At 37.3% G+C, this 23,157-nt stretch overlaps 2 protein-coding genes across 6 annotated transcripts; both read right to left on the reverse strand.

Annotated features, from left to right (window-relative positions):
* Positions 1 to 6,335: 6,335 nt before the first annotated feature.
* Positions 6,336 to 12,251, reverse strand: LOC309489074 (C-type lectin domain family 4 member M-like). Of its 5 annotated transcripts, XR_014202334.1 has the most exons (6): positions 8,849 to 10,773; positions 8,223 to 8,702; positions 7,989 to 8,116; positions 7,785 to 7,891; positions 7,037 to 7,681; positions 6,336 to 6,842 (listed from the first exon to the last, which is right to left on the reverse strand). XR_014202334.1 is itself a non-coding variant. In XM_082157600.1 (5 exons), the coding sequence occupies exons 1-5, from the start codon at positions 11,803 to 11,805 to the stop codon at positions 7,555 to 7,557; spliced, it is 816 nt and encodes a 271-aa protein (XP_082013726.1). In that variant the 5' UTR covers positions 11,806 to 11,977; the 3' UTR covers positions 6,336 to 7,554. The 5 variants fall into 5 exon arrangements, 4 of the variants coding, with proteins under 4 accessions (XP_082013726.1, XP_082013725.1, XP_082013724.1 ...); XM_082157600.1 differs by lacking the exons at positions 8,223 to 8,702; positions 8,849 to 10,773 and adding exons at positions 11,272 to 11,553; positions 11,634 to 11,977 and having other exon boundaries at positions 6,336 to 7,681; XM_082157599.1 differs by lacking the exons at positions 7,989 to 8,116; positions 8,223 to 8,702; positions 8,849 to 10,773 and adding exons at positions 11,038 to 11,165; positions 11,272 to 11,553; positions 11,634 to 11,956 and having other exon boundaries at positions 6,336 to 7,681.
* A 1,942-nt stretch (positions 12,252 to 14,193) lies between these two features.
* LOC309489076 (uncharacterized protein) lies at positions 14,194 to 16,533 on the reverse strand. The gene is made up of 5 exons (XM_082157607.1): positions 16,140 to 16,533; positions 15,750 to 16,061; positions 15,516 to 15,643; positions 14,905 to 15,011; positions 14,194 to 14,797 (listed from the first exon to the last, which is right to left on the reverse strand). Exons 1-5 carry the CDS (start codon positions 16,297 to 16,299, stop codon positions 14,662 to 14,664), a joined length of 843 nt encoding a protein of 280 aa, XP_082013733.1. The 5' UTR covers positions 16,300 to 16,533; the 3' UTR covers positions 14,194 to 14,661.
* Positions 16,534 to 23,157: the final 6,624 nt, after the last annotated feature.

The following is a 23,157-nucleotide window of genomic DNA, read 5'->3' on the forward strand; positions in this document are numbered from 1 at the left end:
AAAGATACTGCAACCGGGCCCATGCTAAAAGGATAAATATCGGAAGGGCATTAAATGTAGTCACTCAATGCTGATGTTATTAACATTACCAATTTGAGAACAAAGTATAATTTGCACGGTTTTTCGTGATATGATACGCAATCGTTAGATTTAATCAGCGCGATTTACTGCAATGCTTTTTTTCCCTTAGTTGGTCAGAACAAAAGAGGATGTAACTCACTTGTTCAGATGACATTTTCCGGTGAAAATTCTTATGTTGGTCATACTTCCAAAAAGTAGAATCTGTGATTCCGAATGACAGGATCCACATCGGCGCGGTGACTGACAGCCGCACATTCTCCTCAAAACATTGGATTCATCCGCGCTGTGCCGTGCCGATGCACAACCCACGTAAAGTTGATAATTCCGCGAATAACTGCAAGTGCAGATTTCGAACAGAGATGGCGACAAAGAGGAAAAACTACGGACTGCAGCTTTAAGTATTAAAACTTAAATATTAATACTTATACTTAAATATAAAAAAAATAAATTTAAATATAAAAGTCACTGAATGATTGAGTCAAAACAAACACACACACATTTAGGAAACATTTTAGGATAAATCCTATAACTGGACATATGCCTACTCAGAGATGACGCAGAAAACAGATTAACAGAATGTTCCCCTGGATGAATGTCTGTGGTAAATTCATTCGACTTCTCTCACTGTTTGTGACGATGCCTGTAACAGTTCTGAAACAATGTCTCACTTTTCCACACAGAATTTGATTAGATATCACTTGTTTTTTTTCCTGTAACCTTAATCTTCTTCAGAGCATGACACTTCCCAGATTGAGCCAGATTGATTGAATAGCAATGACCTTAAAATAGCTGCAACAGGATATGATATCATAAAACACCCTTCACCCAAAAGACATTTGGAGAGAAGATTAAGGAGGTGCGTACGGAACAGGGATAGTGTAATGGAAATGACAAGACTGTTTCGGCACCACTGGGCACGTCAGACACTATTTTGGCTTTTAACTGACAAAGTGCAATGTGTGCAAAGGCAGTCCTGATGGTGTAGTGATGTGACATTAAAAACAGCAACTCCACTAATTACTCATTTTGAAAGATTTTCTGTCAGTGTGTGAGGAAAATGAACACATTGTGAGAGGTCTGTATGGTTGCAGAGAGCTTAAAGATTTTTCAAATGTTTTCTGAGAACACAGACAACAGAACATCATCCTTCAGACCATCGTCTTCAAAAGGAGACATTCTCCTCTGTTTGTTGTTGCAAATTAGTCCTGCCACCTCTGGCATTTGTTGAAATACAGTTCAGCCGTAATAGCACTGGATTATATGCTGTCTGGGAGCATATATGCTTTTCATAAATGCCAACTCAATTGAAGTCTGTACTGAAAGATGGGGCAGAGAAAGTAAATTGCGTGTCTTTAGAGGTGAAGTCACAAATCTGCTGATTTTGTGCGTTCAAAAGAGGATTTGCAAATAATCCATAAAAGGAAATAACTATTATAGCGAACATGGCCATGTCTGTCAAAACATTTCGGAAATTGTGGTTGTTACAGCTTGGATTTATTGAAAAGGAGGTGGATGGTAGGAGACATCTGAGGGGAAAATTTTAAAAGACTATGACAGAACGAGTAAGAGAAAATTATGTTTCTGGGCATGTGACTCCTCGGACCGTCCCGTACACTGTCTTTTCTGTTTTCTGCTGTCTGTTGTTATAGGCCTCAGAGGCTTGTGCTTGGACGCGTCAGGCTATTTTGGGGGAAGCTGGTTTTGTGATTCCAATGACGTCGAGAACACTGCCCTCCCAGTTTAGGCCGATCCCATCTGATGAGCCTCCAGCACTCTCTGGGTCCACACTGAACTCTCGGGCCCTGCTCCATTCATGGATAATTCCCTACTGCCCCAAAATACAGCATGGATATTGCAGAGTCTGCTGTTACGCATGAATGCATCTGTATTTGTGTGCGTGAAGAGAGAGAGAGAGAGAGAGAGAGAGAGAGAGTGGAAAGAAAAAAAAGTTGAAGAACTAACTTTATATGGCCAAGAGTATCTGAACACCCCAAACAGAACACCCATGTTGTACTAGAACAAAAAAAACGCCCCAAGCTGTTGTCCCAAAAAGTTGTACGTTTTCTAGAATTGGGACATAAAATAAAGACAACTATATATTTTTATGTATAAGAACCCATTTAAAATTAGAGAAAAAATATATTTTATATTATTATATTAACATATATGATTAACATATTTAAATTATGCATACAAATTATAACTAATTATAATAATAACTAATTATATAATATATGAAAATGTAATAATAAAAACACTATATGAAAATATATAAATAAATGATATATAACACTATAACATAGTTATACATACATATACAATTTATTTATCATGAAGCTGTAATATTGTATTATTGTTTGAGTATCTAACATATTTAAATTATCCCTAAAACTTTCCTAGTTTGAAAAGCACTGCTCTAGAATGTCATTGTATGCTGTTAAGCCTTTTTTCTTTAAACTGTCTATAAATGTGACACAGACTGATCGTGTGAGTTTGTATCATTGCAGCTCATGTGCATCATTACATGCTTATTTGTCTGAGTTGTGCCTGTGGTTGTCAGCACTATCTGTTCCTGCTGTATAGTGGAGCAGCTCATCGCAGTATTAGTGCTCCAAAGCAGACTGGATTGCATAAACCCCTGCCAATCCTTGCTTTAGCCGGAGGATATGAGGATGATGGGCTGGCTCACGGCTGGATGGAAAAATGAACCAAATCTCTCTCCTGATGGATGAAAAAATACCTTTCTGGATCTTTGACAAACACTTTTGACAAATAAAATCCTTTCCAAAAGGGGCTTTAGTGATAAACAAATGCACATTGAATCTAATCTTGCCTGGGATTAAATTAGTTTTAAAAGCAAGAAATCTTTTCATTGCTCATTGATTAATTTACTTGGTTTTTTTATACTGTAGTTATGCTGAGGCAGACATATTATTTTAGACCTATAACAGATTTATACAGAATAATTGTGTCTTTTTTGTTTGTTGGAAAATCGACCGCCATTTTGTGTTTGTTGACATTTCAAGGTTGAAATCTTGGGCTTGACAACCACTAAACTTAATAATCAGCTTGTTGACTAGTGCAAAGCAATGTGGAATGGCACTCTCTGAGCAATCCAACATCCTGGTCCTGAGGCTCTATACGTCCTACTCTTCAATGTACATATTTTGTCCTTAATAACAGCTGGCACTGCATTTGATCATTGAGCAACATAGATGTCTCAGCACCTACATGTCATTCTGTCTCAATCAGGATCAGTTTACTCTAGATATTGCTTCAGGGCTTCAGGTTCCTGGTGTATCCTACTCAGCAGTTAAACTAGCATTTTTTGCTTCTCTAGATGGTCAGCAGTAAGCATTGATTTCCTTTTGCTCCCAAAGCCAAAAATGATATTGTCTGAAAGCTAATCTTTGACATTGTTTCTAGCATAAACGTTTCACTCTGTCCCCCAATGTCTGTGTGAAGTAGGACTGGGTTGAAAATATTGATTTCTCGATTTTAATCTATTCTCATTTTGTTAAACCAATATATTTTCCTAAAATCCCAAGAATTGATCTTTTAGTCTATGCTTTTTTCAGTTTATGCTTGAATAAAACTTCACTAAACATGATTGTAGCGTGCATACCATCCCATTAATTGCAATGACCTTTGTTCATTTTGATAGGAAACAAAGCCTCAAATTTAAAAATCCGTAAATTTTATTACGAAATTCAAACAAATACCATTTTGGCGCTTTTTAATGTGAACTCTAGAGAGGAGCATTTTGCTAAATAAATTCACGATATTACATTTTCATTATAATTTTTTCTTAACATCTTCATCAATATTTAATGTAGTCATGTGAGGGCAGGGAAATGATTCAGGGACGACCTCCATGGTCATGTCAGGACAGACAGAGAATTCAAAGGCGGCCTCCTTGGCCATAACAGTGCAGGGAGAGGGTACAGAAGTGGTCACTGCCGCCTCGAAAGGATCAGTAGCAGTCGCTGCCAACTCAGGAGGAGCTGTAGCAGATGCTACCGCCTCGGTTGGAGCTGGAGAATGATGTGCGGCCCATAAGATGGCAACTGCCATTATAGGAAGTGCAGCCGATGGCGGTAGGACCTCTGGGACCACCAGACTATAGGCTGCACTGGGTCCACCGTTACTTGAGACCACTGGACTTGGAAACACTGAGAGCACCAGACTTTAGACTACCAGACTTGAAAGCCCACCAGACTTGGAATGCCGAACCCTCCTCCCGTCATCAGCGTTGGGTCCACCACACCGGATGCCAGTGAGCGTCAATGAAACAAAGGAAACAGGAACTAAAATAAGAAGACAGAAAACAGGAACAATGGGAACAAAACACTACAAAATAAAATAGAACAAAACCAAGATGTAACAGACTGACTGTATAGCACTTTCATTTGATCGCTATTAAAATAGTATTAATCATGCAGCCCTACTGTACCTGTGAGCGTTTCTCAAAGGGTTGGATGTAATGGTGCACCCTCCTCAGGATTATCATATTTACGAGTTGGGCAACATGAATACTCATATGAACTTACACAGTTTTTGCACATTTTGTGTACGGTACGATGCAAAATAGAGATTTAACAAATTTAGCTAGTTTATTAGAAGACAAACTACTGTATATTTCCCATTAAACACAGTTACACACATCCTTAGCTCTTTATGTTGCATTATCACTAAAAAGCTTCCTTTAGAGAAAGAAATATAACATTTTCCAGCAAGTCCACACTGACCAAAAATATAGATATTTTTTATCTATGAAAATCACTATTTCTGATCTTGTAAACAAAATCCTAGGAGTACTTGAACACAGCATGTGATCACACTCTGAGTGGTTAAAAATGAAAAGCCAACACTGCATGGTTCCATGCTTACACAACACAACTGCAAGGGTGTTTTTTTTCTTCAAAGAACAAACCGTAGCATCTCACAGAGTGTGGTAAATGCAAACAGACTTAGAGAAAGAATCTAGGATCTCAGGATAACCAAGTTCAGGAAAAGACGTGTTAGTGTGTGTTGAACCCTGTAAATACAGTACTTATCATTCAAGCCTCAGTTAGCCTGAACGCTTGACGCTGTTGGTAAACGGTGTGAGGTGAATTATTGAACAAGTTTTTACCATCAAGGACAAAAATCGTGGCCTTGAGAATAAAGAGAAAGTTACTGACATAAAGACCCGTGCAGATATTCGCCTCTCCGCAGTGCTGTTATGTTTGATGTTTTTATGCTTTAGCTCAATACAAATGCTTCCAAAGTTTCGATTTTTTTCCACAGTTAACCTACATCTGTGTGAAGTTTAGTTATATTACTGTCCACGAGTTCTACAGCAAAGATGTTGATTAGTTAGTAGAAGACTTTGTTATTGTAAAGATATTTCTGAAAACACAATGTCTGGTCAAGTTTTGTCATGTTGGTGAGGATCTTGATTTGAAACTGTTCTCTCTTTATCAAATAAATCAAAGTACAGTACAGAAAGAAAACAGCAGCTTCAAACTCGCTGGCTTGAAAGTGACATTTGAACTTTATTTGCATATTTCAAACAGTCATAAAAACATTGCAATACAGGACAAATTTTAAGCTGAGCAATTATATGCCTTCAGAACACTTAAGGATCACTTTAAGGATCATTTTATTATGCATCAGTAAAAAAGAAAGGTCATACAGCTTTAGAACAACACCAGGTTAATATGGAAGTAAATGCGTAACATACAGAATTTCATATTTGGGTGAACTATTTCTTTAAGAGAGAAAAAAAACTTGATGTACTATGTTCATAATGTACTGCATTAACAAAATATGGTTTAATGACATTTAAAATCTCTTCTCACAGACCATTGATAAACCTTATTACATGAATTATCAACCCATCCTGAAAAATGAAAGCATAATTCTCTCTTCTTTGTTCATTGGGCTCTATATCATACCAGGACCTGCATCTACAGATCAACATTTGATGTTTAGCACTGCTTTCTGTGTGATATGATACTAAGTGTGGGAATAATTTATTAGATAATAATCGGTTCAATTCAGGAATTTCTCACCCAGAGGTCAGTGTGCTGTTATCAACCCATCATTTGAACGGTTTTATTTTAAAGCTTGTTTTGTCTGATTTGAAATGATTTAAGTTATATTGCTAAGGCCCTAGTTGAATGAATATAGATTTTGCCAAAGTTCTGCAGCAAAAACGCTGACTAATTAATAAAAATATTGTGTAATGGTTCAAATCTTTCTGAAAGTGCTCAAAACTCACTGCCTTGTAAAGTATCTGACATTTGAACGTTATTTATTTGTATATTCCGTATAGTCATATAAACTTTTTCTTCACTTTTCATCACTAATGAAAAGTTTACTGCTTTATAGGGACAGATGAGCAAGTAATATCTCATAAGAAACTGTTTTTATTTCATGTTCATTGTATACTATGCACAATAGTATTTTAAGTTACATATAAGAAAAGAAAAGAAAATTGTCAAATAAAAGTCAAATGAAATAAAATGTAAAATTTCAAAGGAGAATTTCAAACCTATAAAATAGGCTTGGATGTCATATATTTTACTTTAGAAATACTTACAGTATTTTACATCTTTTAGCATTCTTGCTCTTTGGAGTTACAATGTGCTTTCACACAAACAGTCTTTTCTGGAAAATGACTGGTAAATTACTGTTTAGAGATGTGTAAACTGGATCTTTTGAGAAATACTGGTAAATCAGTTATGGCAATTGTCTGTGATGAGAAGTTGTAACATCTGTAATTGACTTTTATGCTGCTATATATGTGTGAACAAAGCATGAGAAACTTATCCGAAACAGATGAACATGAATCTGACAACGTTTTATTATGTATGTTGTTGTATGTTTATCTCTGCAGTTCTGAATTAAAATGTCCGGTGAGTGCCGCTAAAAGGTTAATGCTCTATTGTGTTTGCAAATAATGTGGCACCTGTTACAATAAACCCGACCCTATTCCTAACTCAGTGGTTCCCAAACTGGTGGAAATGAGGCCACAACGCAAAACGGTTCTTTTGCTGATGTACTGTAGGCTGTATGGTACTTTGGAATAACTGAAATAATTAGTCGAAGTGATTCAGAACTGTAATACAGACCTGCCTGGAACTACTTTAGCTGTGCTTTTTTCGCTAGTGGAAGTAAGCTATTTTCTGTGAATGTGCGAGACTTCTGATTCATTGAAGTCATAAAATTCAAAACGGCCTGCAGATAGTGATGTCACCAGAAGTGTTTGAATAGCCATATTGATATTTCCAACCGACAGAGTTCATCATTGACTGACAGCCAAAACCTTAAAAATTAAATCCAGAAATTGTTACAGTAATGAAAGCGGCTATTAAAAATGAGTTAAACATATTTTTTTGTTACTTTTTGTTAAATGACCCAGGAGATTCTGAAACGGTCTATGGATGTTACAATTTGTCTGAATAAATATGCATTTCATTCAGTGGCTTACATTTGGCTTTTCTCACACATCCGGTTATATTCCTCTGTACAAGAATGATCAGCCCATTCTCCTACAACCGTTAGAACACAGTTCTCTCTTCTTTGTCCATTGGGCTCATTCTCCATCCAGAACCTGAAACAGATCAGCATTAGATGTTCAGTGCTGCTTTCTGTGTGATATGATACTGATTGTGAGAATAATTTATTAGATATTAATCAGTTCAGTAATTTCTCACTCAGAGGTCAGTGTGCTTCCATCAACCCATTTCCATGTGTTCTCCACATCACTGTCAGTCAGACCAATCCAGACTTTAGTACCAGCTAAATATTTCCAAACAAAATCCTGAGGAGACAATCAATTATATTGTAATCTGATAAAGACTAAATTAATTTGACTTTCACATCCATCTGAAGCAAGTTCTCACACATATTACACTCACTTGTTCCTCTCTATTGTTTATGATGATCAGATCTGCTCCTCTCTCTCTACAGTCTCTTCTGCTCTCAGTCCAGCTCTTCTTATCAGAGGAAATGAAGTAATAATGGCATTTATAGAGATTCCATTCATCTGTAAACACAACCAGTTCAACTATTAGGACTTTATCGTCATTCATAATGAATTATGCAACTTGTTTTTAGTAATGTATATTTGTTTAGCTGCAGTTCAAAATTACCCATTTCACAAAGGCTCTTCGGTTCATTTGTCGCTTGATTTAATTGGTCTCTTTGCTTAATCAGTTTGTTAATCTGGTTTAACAATCCATTGCTTTCATTTTTCAAGTTTATATTCTTGTTTAGTAGCTGCTCTCTCTCTTCTACCAGGTTGGTAATGTTGGTCAGTAGCTTGTCTCTCTCTTCTGTGAGGTTGTTGATCTTGGTTAGTAGCTGATCTCTCTCTTCTGTGTAGTTGGTAATGTTGGTCAGTAGCTGATCTCTCTCTTCTCTGAGTCTGGTATTGTTGGTTAGTAGCTGATCGCTCTCTTCTCTGAGTCTGGTATTGTTGGTTAGTAGCTGATCTCTCTCTTCTGTGTAGTTTGTGCTCTTTGTATGGATGTGAACACACAGCACTATGACTGCAGTCAGCAGAAGAACACACAGCAACACCAAACACACTGCAGCTGATCTGGAGCTTCTGTTCCTCACAGAATCACTTCCTGAAAATAAAATATATGATTTGAATAATTATCTTCTTTAGCATTTAATAGTATTAAAAGCCTACTGTTTGTGCCTTCAAATATTTATCAATACATTTGTGCTTTTATTTTTAATGAGGAAAAGTATTAATTATTAAACTCTGTACCTGTAAGTTCAGGTGGCTGGAGTCTCGTTGCAATTGAGTGTCCTTTGTCTCTCGTGATTTTACCTCTTATTGAATCAGCATTTTCATAGATATCATCAGCCTTCATTTGTCTCGCTCCTCTATCCGTTTTCTGAGTCATACCTGTATTTACTTTCGGAAGGTTCCAGTGAAGGTGAGAGTGTTCTAAAATATAATTTATTTTATTTTATTTGAGTTAACAAATAAAGAAAATAACTAACTAATACTAGCAGCTGAGGTGGACCTTATTATATTCCTGATATATGTCCTGATGTGTGGAAAAGTATTTATATGTATAGGTACAGGAAGTTCAGCTCACCACAGAATGTCAGAAGGGCTTGTATTGACATAAGTTTAATGATTATACCTGGAAACTGCCACTGTTTGATTATTCAAAATATTATGTCCAAACTTTCCAAAACTGATGTTTCTGGAAGGTTGAACAATCATGTTCTTTGGCTCCAAAATTTCCTTCTGTAAGCCATGGGAACATAATTTGCATGGGATAATGTAGGGGTGAAATAGTAACTAGTAATACATGAAATTTATGTTATATTAAACATTGTGGAAGTTTTAACTCATCAATACACACGTTTATTTATATTACTGAATATAATTACACTATTAATTATGCATTTTTTGGCTAATTATCATATTTGAGTACATAAAAGTTAGTGTTGTGAGTGTAATGGATTTATTTTAACGCTATAATATTACCATAGACTGTAAAAAAAGATGGACGACGCCCCTTCGCTCTCTTCCATTGGTGAGAACTGAAGCCGCTGTGGTGAACAAATGAGTCCTACTGAAGAGATGAGTCCGTGCTTAGGAACCCATTAGTATGCCAATAGTATGCCTGATCTAAATCTGTTCTTGCGATAACTTGTAGCTAACGTGAGCTGTCTAAACTGTTAATAAGAAAAATAGTAATATACACAAATAAACATTATTTTATGTTCTTTTAATAAAAAAAAAGTGTACTTGTAACATATTGTGCTGATTTGATTATTACAATAAAAAATAATGACATAATTATAATTGCATTACGAATTGCTGTGAATATGGTAAGGCAGTATCAGGGCAGTATAAGCTCAGGTAAAGCTCAGCTAGCACGATCATCGGATAACATTAGCTGTATGCTATGCTAATTCTAAGCTAACTAAAAAACACACTAACAACTAGAAATGTTTAATTTCACAATCTATAGCTTCGGTTAAATACTAGTTTATGAAACGTATAAGTTAAAATACATTAATGACTCGTTATAACGTAGTACAAACGTCTTCTATAATAAAGTGATTTTGTAACCAGGCACTAAAGCGATTACCCATAAAACGTGCTTTGAACCAATCCGATTGCTTGGGTCCTAAGCTCGGACTCATCTCTTCAGTAGGACTCATTTGTTCACCACACTGCCAGTGTGTGGGGCTTGAGTCTGCGCAGTAGCGATTTCGGGACCAGATCTGCGCAGTAGTGAGCAGGAAGTAAAGCCGCAAAATCAAGGCCCCGCCCTCACACTCGGTGTGAAATAATTAATTATAGAAATGTAGATATTAAATTTAAAGCTCCAATCTCCTCAGTCCTCCGAAGATCCCCCCAAAAAAGTCTGTTGCTGCTTCAGTGACTACTTCGCTCAGAGAACCTGTCAATCACAGCTGTCAATCATGACGTCACACCACCGTTTTTATAGCTTATTTTAAAATTAATTTACATCAGCGTGATAAAAACTACAGTAAATGACAGAAACCACCTTCGGAAAAAAGATATTTGAAGTGTAATTAAATTGTTTAGTTGGTCTCAAGTCCCGTTGAATAACACGGGGAGGCTGGGTTTATGACCTATACTAGGACCAGTCACCGGGGGGCGATCGAGACGTTTTGGCTTCACTTTTCAGGGCTTGTGCGGCACGCTTGAATATTACATTTAGTTTATTACAGAATAGCATAAAAAAGCAAAGTGTCCTTTAAACAATACAATAACAATGTCAAGATTGTATGTAAATCATGATTCATCAATGACTTAAATTTTTTTTAAGTTTAAATTACGAAAACATTTAGAAAACTCAGAATTCATAAACATTCATAAACTTTTTGTGAGAAGTTCATATATGCGTATAGATACGAATAGGGTACGCTATTTTTAGTGAATGAGACCCACTATCTTTCACTCACTTGTTCTTCTCTGTTGTTTATGATGATCAGATCTGCTCCTCTCTCTCTACAGTCTCTTCTGCTCTCAGTCCAGTTCTTCTTATCAGAGGAAATGAAGTAATAATGGCATTTACAGAGAATCCATTCATCTGTAAACACAACCAGTTCAACTATTAGGACTTTATCGTCATTCATAATGAATTATGCAACTTGTTTTTAGTAATGTATATTTGTTTAGCTGCAGTTCAAAATTACCCATTTCACAAAGGCACTTCGTTTCACTTCTCACATTTAATTGGTCTCTTTGCTTAATCAGGTTGTTAATCTGGTTTAATCTGTTCTTGTTTAGTAGCTTGTCTCTCTCTTCTGTGAGGTTGTTGATCTTGGTTAGTAGCTGATCTCTCTCTTCTGTGTAGTTTGTGCTCTTTGTATGGATGTGAACACACAGCACTATGACTGCAGTCAGCAGAAGAACACACAGCAACACCAAACACACTGCAGCTGCTCTGGAGCTTCTGTTCCTCACAGAATCACTTCCTGAACACCACAGATATGATGTTAAATGACTGAACATGTGCAGACTATGATGATTTTATTAAAGAAATGAATGTGATTACCTGTCTGCTGAAGCGGTTGGCGTGTGTTTGTCTCTGTCCTGAAGTCATGATCTCTACTGTAACAGATATCCAGCATCAACTCCACACTCTCTCTGTTCATGTCCTGGAGCTCAGTCCTGCTCACACACTCATAAATGACCTCAGATATCTCTAGTCTTTTATAGTCAGACATTATAACACAGAGTTTTGTGTTGTTTAGTTCGGCTGCTCTGCGGGTCTCTCCCGTCTGGTTCAGCTTTTAACAACACTTACATCTAAACACAACGGAACTGACATAAGAGAAATGTGTGAAGTCAAACATCACATGACATTCTGATTTACAAGTTTAGAATAAGAATAAGTGATGACAGGAAACACATTACTAGATAATTTATTATTCATACCACAGACTCATAATTATCACCTAAGATGCTCAGGAATCTGCTCAGGCTGTTCAGAGCAGCTGAGTTAAAGAAAGTCAGATGTTCTGGGCAATTTAGTTTTGGGTTAATACAGAAGGTTTTGGAAATCAGTAAGTACTGGACTGTTGTGAGAAGTGAAAAGCTATCAAATGACTGAAATGTTTCTGATGAAGACCTGATAGACAAGATAAACGAGGCATCGAGTTAGAAGTGGTACAGACAGCAAAAGTGGCAGTGTAGTAAAGAGGTTAAAAGTGAATGAAGGGCAATGAAGATACTGAAGCTGCTATAGGAGGAAGTGGCTGAATTAAGAAAGACGTATAAAGTGCAGCATCATCTTTCAGAGTCACTTCCTGGTGAATACTGTATTACGTCCTGAGACCCATATTGTATATGTGTTGCTTTGCTGGTCCTCTCTCTCTTTTGTCCCGCCCTTTCTTTCAAAGGATTGGATCAGACCAAAGTGATCTCCAGATGTGATTGGTGCTAATGGGACCAAGGGGGAATAAAAGTATCTGGAGTGCCTGCAGAGGGAGCTCTGCTCAACCTGTGATTTCCTGTTGTTCAATTGCATGTGTTATTCTGTGTTTGCAACTGTGGGTGCTTCTCAATATCCCTCCTCGTTTCCTCGCTCCTCCGTCCTCCATGACCCGGAAATCGATCAAGCTCAGCCATCTTGAAGGACATCTCAAATTTCGAATTGCACCGTGAGGAGTGAGGAGTTAGGAAGCTTCCAGAGGAGTTATGAGTGAGGATGCACAGGTGTTTCCTATGCGGAAGTCTTTCTTGTCGAGAAACCTGACGCACGTATAAATTCTCCTCCCCCTTCACATCTGTCACAATAATTTTCATTTATGCTTTACCTTTGCAGTTTAAATAAATCATATATCACACATATATCAACAGGGCATCTTGCTTTATCTTTATTATGTATTCATTTCTTTAATAACCAAACTTTAAAAACATAAGGGCAGATCCTTTGAGCGCAGCTGATGAAGCAGTGAAGTAACCCTTGAGTGATCAAGAATATTCCGATTTACAAATAAGCTTTCCTTCGACTCCTCCGTCTTCATTTTCTTTCCTTGCCTTCCCTTGCATCCTACAGGGGGTGGAGCTGAGACGCGAGGAAAGGAAACAAGGAAATGAAACGATGATGCACAAATAAGAATTGAGAAGCACCCAGTGTGTTGCTACTGCTAGCTTGCCTGTTGGTCTGGCTGTTGTGTAGCCTGGTTTACACCAGACCCTTCTCAGTCGTAACTGAGAGTGGGTCTGGGGAAGCTTCATTCACATCCCATTTCCAAAGGGGCGTCACCAACGTACATCGCTCAAATGCCTCTAGGCGCAAGTGGATTGACCTAAAACCAATCAGAGCGATCGTCATCGTGTAAAGCCCGCCTCAATGTTTGTGATTGGTGCCAAGATTTTGAAAGATTGGAAATGGGCTTGAATGGGCTCTTGGCCAGACTTACTTGCAGAGCAATTCTAAATTTGCCAGAAGTTCGTCTGGGTTTTCCCAGGCTAGCTGTTGTGTGCAGTGTGAATTTTGGTTTTGAGTTTGCTTTTTATATTCTGTAATGTAAATATCTTTTCCACACTTGGAAGCTGTAGGGGGTGAGTGCCATTTCTTTTGTAAATACTGCTTTCTTCTGTTTTTCATTAGATAGGAATAGGGTCATTTATTGTATTGTATTTTTATTTTTATTTTTTTTGTAAGGGAATTTATACGTTTTCTGTCAGGAGTTTATTTCTTGTTTTGGCCTTTGCTCACCCCTGAAGTTATGCTTTCATGTGTGGTTCTGTAAATAAAAGTGTACAAAGGATCTTTAGTTGCCAATTCCAGTTTATGTTGCGGACTCAACCTAGACGGTGTCGTAACACTAGAAGAAGTTCATCAGAGTGAGTCTATACAGTCATCAGTAACACAGATGCAGACAAACATCTGTAAAGTATTCCAACACCTGCTCTTAGAACTTACTTTTGTAGTTTTTGTTATATAGACTAAAATTGCAAAAATTCACAGGGTCTCCCATGACACCTACTAAAGGATTAAATGTTAAATTATCACAGAATTCTGCTTCCTCTATATTAGTCACATTGATGGACAACATGAGATACAGACACTCAAAGACATGGACAAAATAATAATCAAATACAAATAATTGTATAAGACATTTATTTATTATAGTGCCACAAGTGATTAATTGAATATTTATTTGGTAACACTTTACTTAAAGTCTCTATATATAATTCATTTTAGTTATTTATTGTAGTTCAACTTATAAAGCATTGAATGATCTCATGAATAGTTGTAACCACAGTCATTCTAATACATTCTAATACTTGTTGCGCCTTTATAATGCATTAAAACATGACAAACAAACAATTTCAGATGTAACAAAGAATCTGCAATAATTATAATGCATTTTAACTTTGGTTACAATTATTTATGAAAAGAGAAAATGCATTATAACGTACATTATGAATACCTTTATAATGCATCATACATAAGTATTTAAGTACATTTTACTGAGGAAGAGAACCTATGTGTGTATATTTTGCTTAGGTTGTCTTAAAGAGAGAAGGACCTTTGTGTCTGTTCGTAATTTACAGCATAAACATGTGATTTAATTACTTGTTTTAATGGTTTTCTCACAGATCCATTTATAATTATCTTTACATGGATAATCAGCCCATCCTGTTGAATGAGTTAGTGCACAGTTCTCTCCACTATCTCCATTAGGCTCTTTAAACGTCCATAATCTGAAAGTACAGATCAGCATTAGATGTTCAGTGCTGCTTTCTGTGTGATTTCATACCTGTGAATATTACTATTGGAAAAAAATCAGTTAAATTCAGTAATTTCTCACCCAGAGGTCAGTGTGCTTCCATCAACCCATTTCCATGTGTCCTCCACAACACTGTCAGTCAGACCAATCCAGACGTTAGTACCAGCAGAAATTTTCTGAACAAAATCCTGAGAAGAACAATTATATTGTAATCTGATAATGACAAACTTCAACTGACTTCATATAAACATATAATTTCACATCCATCCAAAGCAAGCACATACACACTTTCCATAGACATAATGATTTTTATACTGTACAAACTGATTCTATCCCCTAAACACAACCCTCACAGAAAACATTCTGCACTTTTACATTTTCAAGAAAAAATACATAGGCCCATATAATAACTCATAACGTTGGGTTTACCGGGGCCACACACACAAAGACATTGGGTCTCATTCACTAAGCAAGCGTGCGCACGGATTTGTGCGTAAATATGCGTACGAACAAATCATGATTCATCAATGACTTTCATTTTTTTTTTTTTAAGTTTAAAATTTCTAAAACATTTAGAAAACTCAGAATTCATAAACATTCATAAACTTTTTGTGAGAAGTTCATATATGTGTATATAGATACGAATAGGGTACGCAATTTTTAGTGAATGAGACCCACTATCTTTCACTCACTTGTTCCTCTCTGTTGTTTATGATGATCAGATCTGCTCCTCTCTCTCTACAGTCTCTTCTGCTCTCAGTCCAGTTCTTCTTATCAGAGGAAATGAAGTAATAATGGCATTTATAGTGAATCCATTCATCTGTAAACACAACCAGTTCAACTATTAGGACTTTATCGTCATTCATAATGAATTATGCAACTTGTTTTTAGTAATGTATATTTGTTTAGCTGCAGTTCAAAATTACCCATTTCACAAAGGCTCTTCAGTTCATTTGTCGCTTGATTTAATTGGTCTCTTTGCTTAATCAGGTTGTTAATCTGGTTTAACAATCCATTGCTTTCATTTTTCAAGTTTATATTCTTGTTTAGTAGCTGGTCTCTCTCTTCTATCAGGTTGGTAATGTTGGTCAGTAGCTGATCTCTCTCTTCTGTGTAGTTTGTGCTCTTTGTATGGATGTGAACACACAGCACTATGACTGCAGTCAGCAGAAGAACACACAGCAGCCCCAAACACACTGCAGCTGCTCTGGAGCTTCTGTTCCTCACAGAATCACTTCCTGAACACCACAGATATTATGTTAAATGACTAAATGTGCAGACTATGATGATTTTATTAAAGAAATGATTATGATTACCTGTCTGCTGAAGCGGTTGGTGTGTGTTTGTCTCTGTCCTGAAGTCATGATCTCTCACACAATCTGCACTCTTATAGATAGCCACCACCATGTCAACTCTCTCTCTGTTCATTCCATTAGACTCATTCCTGATCACATCATCATAAATATCATTAGACATTTCTGCGATTATTCTGTGATAATGCTGAATGTTCTTTCAGTCATACAGCTCTGCCCGTCTCTTCTGCGTTTCTGCTTTTATCATCGCCTACAACTTTGTAAACAACGAAACTGTCAAAAATAAATGTGTGAAGCTCAAGATCACGTGACATAAAACTAGTATGTTAAAAGCTGTTTAAATCTACAAATGATATCCATCAACAGATCAGCATTAGATGTTCAGTGCTGCTTTCTGTGTGAAATGATACTGATTCATTTTTTAGATAATAATCGGTTCAATTCAGTGATTTCTGACCAGAGGACACATGCACTTCCTGAACATCACTGCAATGTCCTGAAGTTCAGTCCTGCTCACACTCTCATAAATAACCTCAGATATCTTTAGTCTTATAGTTAGACATTAACATCTAATGCTAAATGCTTTCTCAGTCTGAGTAGCTCTGTTGAGTTTTGCTGATCTGCTCATCTTTGCCTGTTTGACTATCAACACTAAAGAGAACCAAACAACAAACCAAAACTTTTATGAGGTAGATGTGTGAAGTCCAAGATCATGTGTCATAAGTCTTAAGTACAAGAAAAGTTTTGATCTGATAATTAAGAACATGATTTGAACATCCACATTTATTATTTAGATTATTGTTTTACTGTGACAGGATTTGTTCTTTGACCACCAAGTTCAAAGAAATGTACTGGTGATGCATGAGTCAAACTAATATTCTATAACTCTAATAGTGCAAGAGAGCAAGTTATTTTAGTCTCGTCAAAACTTCAGGAAATGTCCACCCAGCGGTTGCTGTGACAGTCTGTTCACACTTGTTTCATTCTCTGGGGTCTGTGGTCTCATCCTCTTCCCTTTTTTATTCTTTGCAGTTTATCAGAAAGTCAGTAGGCCCTACGCTGTGCACAGAGGAAAATAAAGTATCATTAATGAAAATACATGCTAGAATTGTTTATAAGTACAGTCAACTCAATGTTGAGAAGTCCTCGAACAGCAATGAATAATATATGCAACCTTAATTAAAAGTTCTGTCTGCAGTTGGATGCTTTACATGCGGCAACAAAACGATGACTATACGGAGTAATTACCCTTGTGTGCCGTGACTAAGATGAAATGTTTTGTTTTGAAATGGGGGAAAAATGAGCTTGTATTGCCTCTGATAATAGGTAACATTTAAGATGCAGTCCACACCCCTAACAAGGATTTGAAAGTTTGGAGCCTTGAGGAATTTTAATGTTTTGAATCTCATTAGAAGTGACCTATTTACACTGCGTTAGAGAATTTATTTTCCGCTTTACACACACACACACACGCACACGCACACGCACACGCACACGCACACGCACACGCACACACACACACACACACACACACACACACACACACACACACACACACACACACACACACACACACACACACACACACACACACACACACACACACACACACACACACACACACACACACACACACACACACACACACAAACTGAGATGAATTACTATGCAGTACTTAAAACAAACAGAATAAATCTATGTCTATGTCTATGTTCTATGTCACTAAGAACTTCTCTTTTGCTCAGCATTGTGTCAGGTAGGGGTCAGACTCAGAGATATACTGGTAGACCGGTGGAAATTCCACAGCTGATATGAATTTTGTATTATTAACTCTATTGCGGTTATGTTCATGTGGCGTTGTAACAAAAGTGTAATGGTGTACATCTTGTGCAAAAGTCTTAGGCATGTTAATACCAAGTTCTTCAAGCATCTTGGAGACGTTACCGCAGTTCTTCTGGATTTAGTTTGTCTCAGTTTTTTCTGTTTCTTCATGTAATCACAGACGGACTCGATGATGGTGAGATCAGATCATACCGGCTGTTGTCAGACTCCTTGTGCATACACAAATCTCACTGGATTATTACAATTAATGGCAAAAAGAATGTTTGGAAATGTAAACTGATATTTCCTACTGACACAGCAAAAGATGTAAATAACTGACTTAAAACCTTTTTTTTTTTTCGGGGGGGGGGGGGGGGGGTCTTATTAACGTCAAAAGTCTTATTAACATGCCTAAGACTTTTGCACATACACCATTATACTTTTGTTACAACGTCAAGTCAAGTCAAGTCAAGTCACCTTTATTTATATAGCGCTTTTTACAATACAGATTGTATCAAAGCAGCTTCACAGTGATAAAATGAAAATAATACAACAAAGTTTGTTTCTAGAAGAAAATTGTCCACCTTAAGTAAGGCAGATCCAGTAAGGCATATTGTTGAATATTAAATGTTCCCAACTAAGCAAGCCAAAAGCCAAGGCAACAGTGGCAAGGAACAAAAACTCCATCAGGTGACAGAATGGAGAAAAAAACCTTGGGAGAAACCAGGCTCAGTCGGGGGCCAGTTCTCCTCTGGCCAATGAACGAACAGTGTATGATTATGATTCAGGCAGCATTACAGGTCAGAAATCAGATTGGTCGTGTCGATGAGGCCTTCACAGGGCTGATGTGGCTGGCACTTCAGGGATGCGTCATGGATGGGTCCAGGTGCAGGTCCACCATCTGATCTGGATACGGCCGGGATCCAGCTGACTTCAGTAAACAGGGAGGGACTGGTTGACACTTCAGGACTGCGTTGTCATCATGTCCAGGTGCAGGTCCTTCATCGGATCTGGATACGGCCTGGATCCGGCGGACTGCGGTAAACCTCGGATAAACAGAGAGACTAATATTAGTGTAGACGGCATCCTTATTATGATGTATTAAGTACATCAGGATTTATGGGGAGTGTTCCCGGTTCCGGCTGACCTAAACTATGCTGCCTAACATTGAATTATAGAAGTCTATAATGTGTTATGTGTATGCTAGGTCAAAGAGATGTGTTTTTAGTCTAGCTTTGAACTGACAGAGTGTGTCTGCTTCCCGGACAATGGTAGGAGGATTGTTTCAAAGTTTTGGTGCTAAATAGGAAAAGGATCTACCGCCAGCAGTCGATTTTGATATTAGCAACTGGCCAGAATTTTTAAAAGCCTAATAGACGTGAAGGACTATAATGCGTTAAGAGCTCGCTCAAGTACTGTGGAGCTAAACCATTTTATTGCTTTATAAGTGATCAGCAATATTTTAAAATGTATATGATGTTTAATAGGGAGCCAATGCAGTGTTGACAGAACCGGGCTAATATGGTCATACTTCCTGGTTCTAAGAACTCTAGCCACATGAACATATGCCACATGAACATAACCGCAATAGAGATAATAATACAAAATTCATATCAGCTGTGGAATTTGTATGTTCTGTCCGTGTTTCCTCTGCGTTTCCCTCATAACCCAAAGACATACAGGACAGGTGAATTGGAGACTGTAAGTTTGCCTGTACGTGCGAATGTGAATACTGAATATTTACGTGTGTGTCTGTGATGGACCGGCCATCTGTCCAGGGTGTTTTCCTGCCTATGACCCGAGATGCTGGGAAAGACTCCAGCCTCCCCACGACCCTACACAGGACAAGCGCTTTGGAAAATGTATGGGATCGATGGATGGCTGGATTCAATTAGAATGTGCTTTTATCAGTTTTGAAAGCAGTGTGTTAACGTGCATAATGTGCTGCAAAGATGGTGAAGTATGAATGACAAAAATGTTCATGGATTTTAGAAAATCTGGTCATTGAATGCATTGTGTGAAAGCAACAAATTTTTTTTGATTATTTTCGCTGAATGTATTGAAGAGTTTTGAAAATATGGCTTCAGTATTGACGATGCTTGTTAGCAATTGAAAAAAAAAACTGTAACTACTTGTAACTCCAGCTTGTAATGACTCTCCCTGCCTCTAGTTGGTACTGAGCTGTAATGACTCTCCCAGCCACTAGGTGGCCCCAGCTTCTGCCACTCATTAGTATTTGATTTCTCCCACCTGTGGGGTTCATAGCTTGTTTGTGTTGGCCTATTTAAGCATGCCTCTTTCTTTCAGTTGTGTTCAGTCTCAAGCCTACTATGCTTGTATTTTCCCTGCTAAGAAAGCTAAGTCTGTTGTATTTTTGGGATTTGCACTTTGGTGTAGTGACCGAAAGCAATGCAAAATTCAACCAATCAAAAATAGTGCTCTTGTGGGTATGAGCAGACGGGGCAGAGAGTGGGAGCTGGGCGGGACGGAATCTGAGGCTTCAGCGTGAGTGTTGAATGCCCGAATTAATCAGGGCTTGTCTTAACACTTTAACTGTTCATTTCTCTATGGCAGGGATGACTGAATGGGCCGGGGTGAGAGAAGGGCTTGGCGTCTTGGCATCCGAGGACAAATTAGATGGGCCGAAGCGCCCGAGATAATGCTGGGGCTCGCAGCGGTGTTAGGTGGAGGGGAATTGCTCCTTAGGCTTTGAGGCAGAGTGTCCCCAAGGACGAAATATTCTTTATCGGATAGGGAGAACTCAATTTCGGACGTGTTGGGCACTTAGAGCGGGGCCAAATGCAGAAAACTGTAGAGAAACATAGGTGAGTCAGATATAGCCTTCTCTCGTGCTGATTGGATAGATTATTTGAATGTGTTCCATCTGAATTTTGGGTACTATACGGTTATCCGGACCACACCTACACCTACACCACGTGTGGTCATGTGTGGTCCGGATAAATTATTTACGTGTGGTCACGTGTGGTCCGGATAACCGTATAGTACCGAATTTTGTTATCAAGTGAATGAGGAATAGTGGCTGTCAAGCTTCAAAAAGGATCAAAATGGATCATAAAAGCATCATAACAGTATATCACACAACTAATGCGTTATATTCCAAGTCTTCTGAAGTAATGTGATAGCTTTGTGTTTTTTCTTTATAGAAAAGAGCGACTTAAACATTCTGCTAAACATCTCTTTTTGTGTGTTTTTCATTTCCATTCATTTGTATCTATTTTTCCTGTTTGTTGTTGTTTCTGTTTATCATTTGCTTTTATTTTATTACTGACCGTTTACTTGTCTTTAAGAAGCTTGAGAACTTTTTACTTATAGGCTAGTATTAGTTTTTCATTTGCTGTTAGAATAATTGAATTGTGAACTTTTTATGTCATCTAAAATGCTGGCGTCATAACCTTATTTCCAGGAAAAATAACTATATTGTGATCTATTTCGTTATTGTGTAATAAATGACATGTATTCATGAGATTTTGGTCATATAGCCCACCCTTATGTAAGAGAGATTCTGCTGTGAGAGAAATAAACGGAGAGCACTGGCATCCCGTTTTAACCTTTGTGCCCTCTATCTTTTACTCTGAGTATTTGTCTGTGTGCGAGAGTGTCTTCGCCACTCATTATTTCCCTCCCTTTCAACTCTAAGTCTTTTCCAGGTGTTATTCTGCCTTTTAGCAGGTCACAAAGCAGATCCCTCTTGTCTTGTCCATCCCCACCATCTGCCCGACACACCAACATACACACCTGCACACACATGCCGACATGACGACTGATGAATACAGAGTATGTGACACCATTATTTTCTTTCCTCAGTGGCCGTAAAATATATTTAGAAATGTGTGCAACTGGTGCAAATCTTCCAAAGTTGTGTGTTCAATTCTAATACTGGCAAAGTATTTGCATCTACTTAAAGCATGAAACGCAAAAAAAAATTGCTTATCCAGATGTTTGGTTAATATGTATTATCGTAATTTAATTTCAGTACATTAAATTGGGCCCTTTTCCTATTAATTGTCACTTTCTCTGTGGATTTAAATGGCAAGAGTAGCAGAAGTGCCCTACAGTGTGAAGGAAATTATTGTAGTAACAACGCTACTGATTAACAGGCTGATTGCTCGATACTGATTACTATAGCACTTCTGATTAAATACAGAATACACAAGCACAATTAATCTGATTACAGTTTCAGAGAACTGTGGCAGACACCAAACTGTCTACTTTTATTGCAGATGCAAGTGACAGAAATGATCAGTCTTGTAATTGTATTGTGGCCTAAGACAAACAATATCCCATCATGCACTTCAGTCCTGATTGATTGTAAATAATTTGTGGTGCTATATAGGCCTATTATAAAACTGGTGCTATATATTATAAAACTGGAGTCAAATAGTGACCAGAATGCTTAGGGTGGACACTTTTGATTAAAGAAACCATCCTGAACATCCGAGCAACCACTCACTGTAGCATCATTCTGGTCAATGATGCTAAATTCTTGTTATTTGGTCAATATTGTAAGCTGCTATTATATATTACAAATATTAAGCAGATATTTTCAACAGTAATAATAATAATAAATGTTTATTGAGCAGCTTATCAGCATTAGCATGATTTCTGAAGGATCATGTGAATGAAGACTGGAGTAATGATGGAGAAATTTCAGCTGTCATCACAGGAGTAAATTACATTTAAAAAATATATTCAAATGTGTAAATTTTTTTTAAATTGTAATACTCTATTTCAAAATATTACAGTTTTTACTGTATTTTATTAATATAAATGTAGCCTTGGTGCATGGCGTACGAGACTTATTTAAAAAAAAAAAAAAATATATATATATATATATATATATATATATATATATATATATATTATTCCAAAGTTTTGACCGGTATAGTGCATGTGCTCAAAATTCAAGAAATTCTACATTATTATTTGTTTTTATTGTGAAATGTACAGAAGTGCGTAAGAATTAAGCTGTTCTTTTTTAACACGAATGGGAACTAGTGGCTGTGAAGCTTCAAAAAGGATAAAAACACACCATAAAAGCATCATAACAGTAATCACACAACTAATGCATTATATTCCAAGTCTTCTGAAGTAATTTGATAGCGTTGTGTGACGAACAGAGTAAAACTTGTAGATTTTCACTGAAAGTCATATTTGACAGACATGGTCAAAAAAGAAAGAA

The sequence above is a fragment of the Leuciscus leuciscus genome (assembly GCF_965113295.1).
Source record: "Leuciscus leuciscus genome assembly, chromosome: 24".
Lineage (NCBI taxonomy): Eukaryota > Metazoa > Chordata > Actinopteri > Cypriniformes > Leuciscidae > Leuciscus > Leuciscus leuciscus.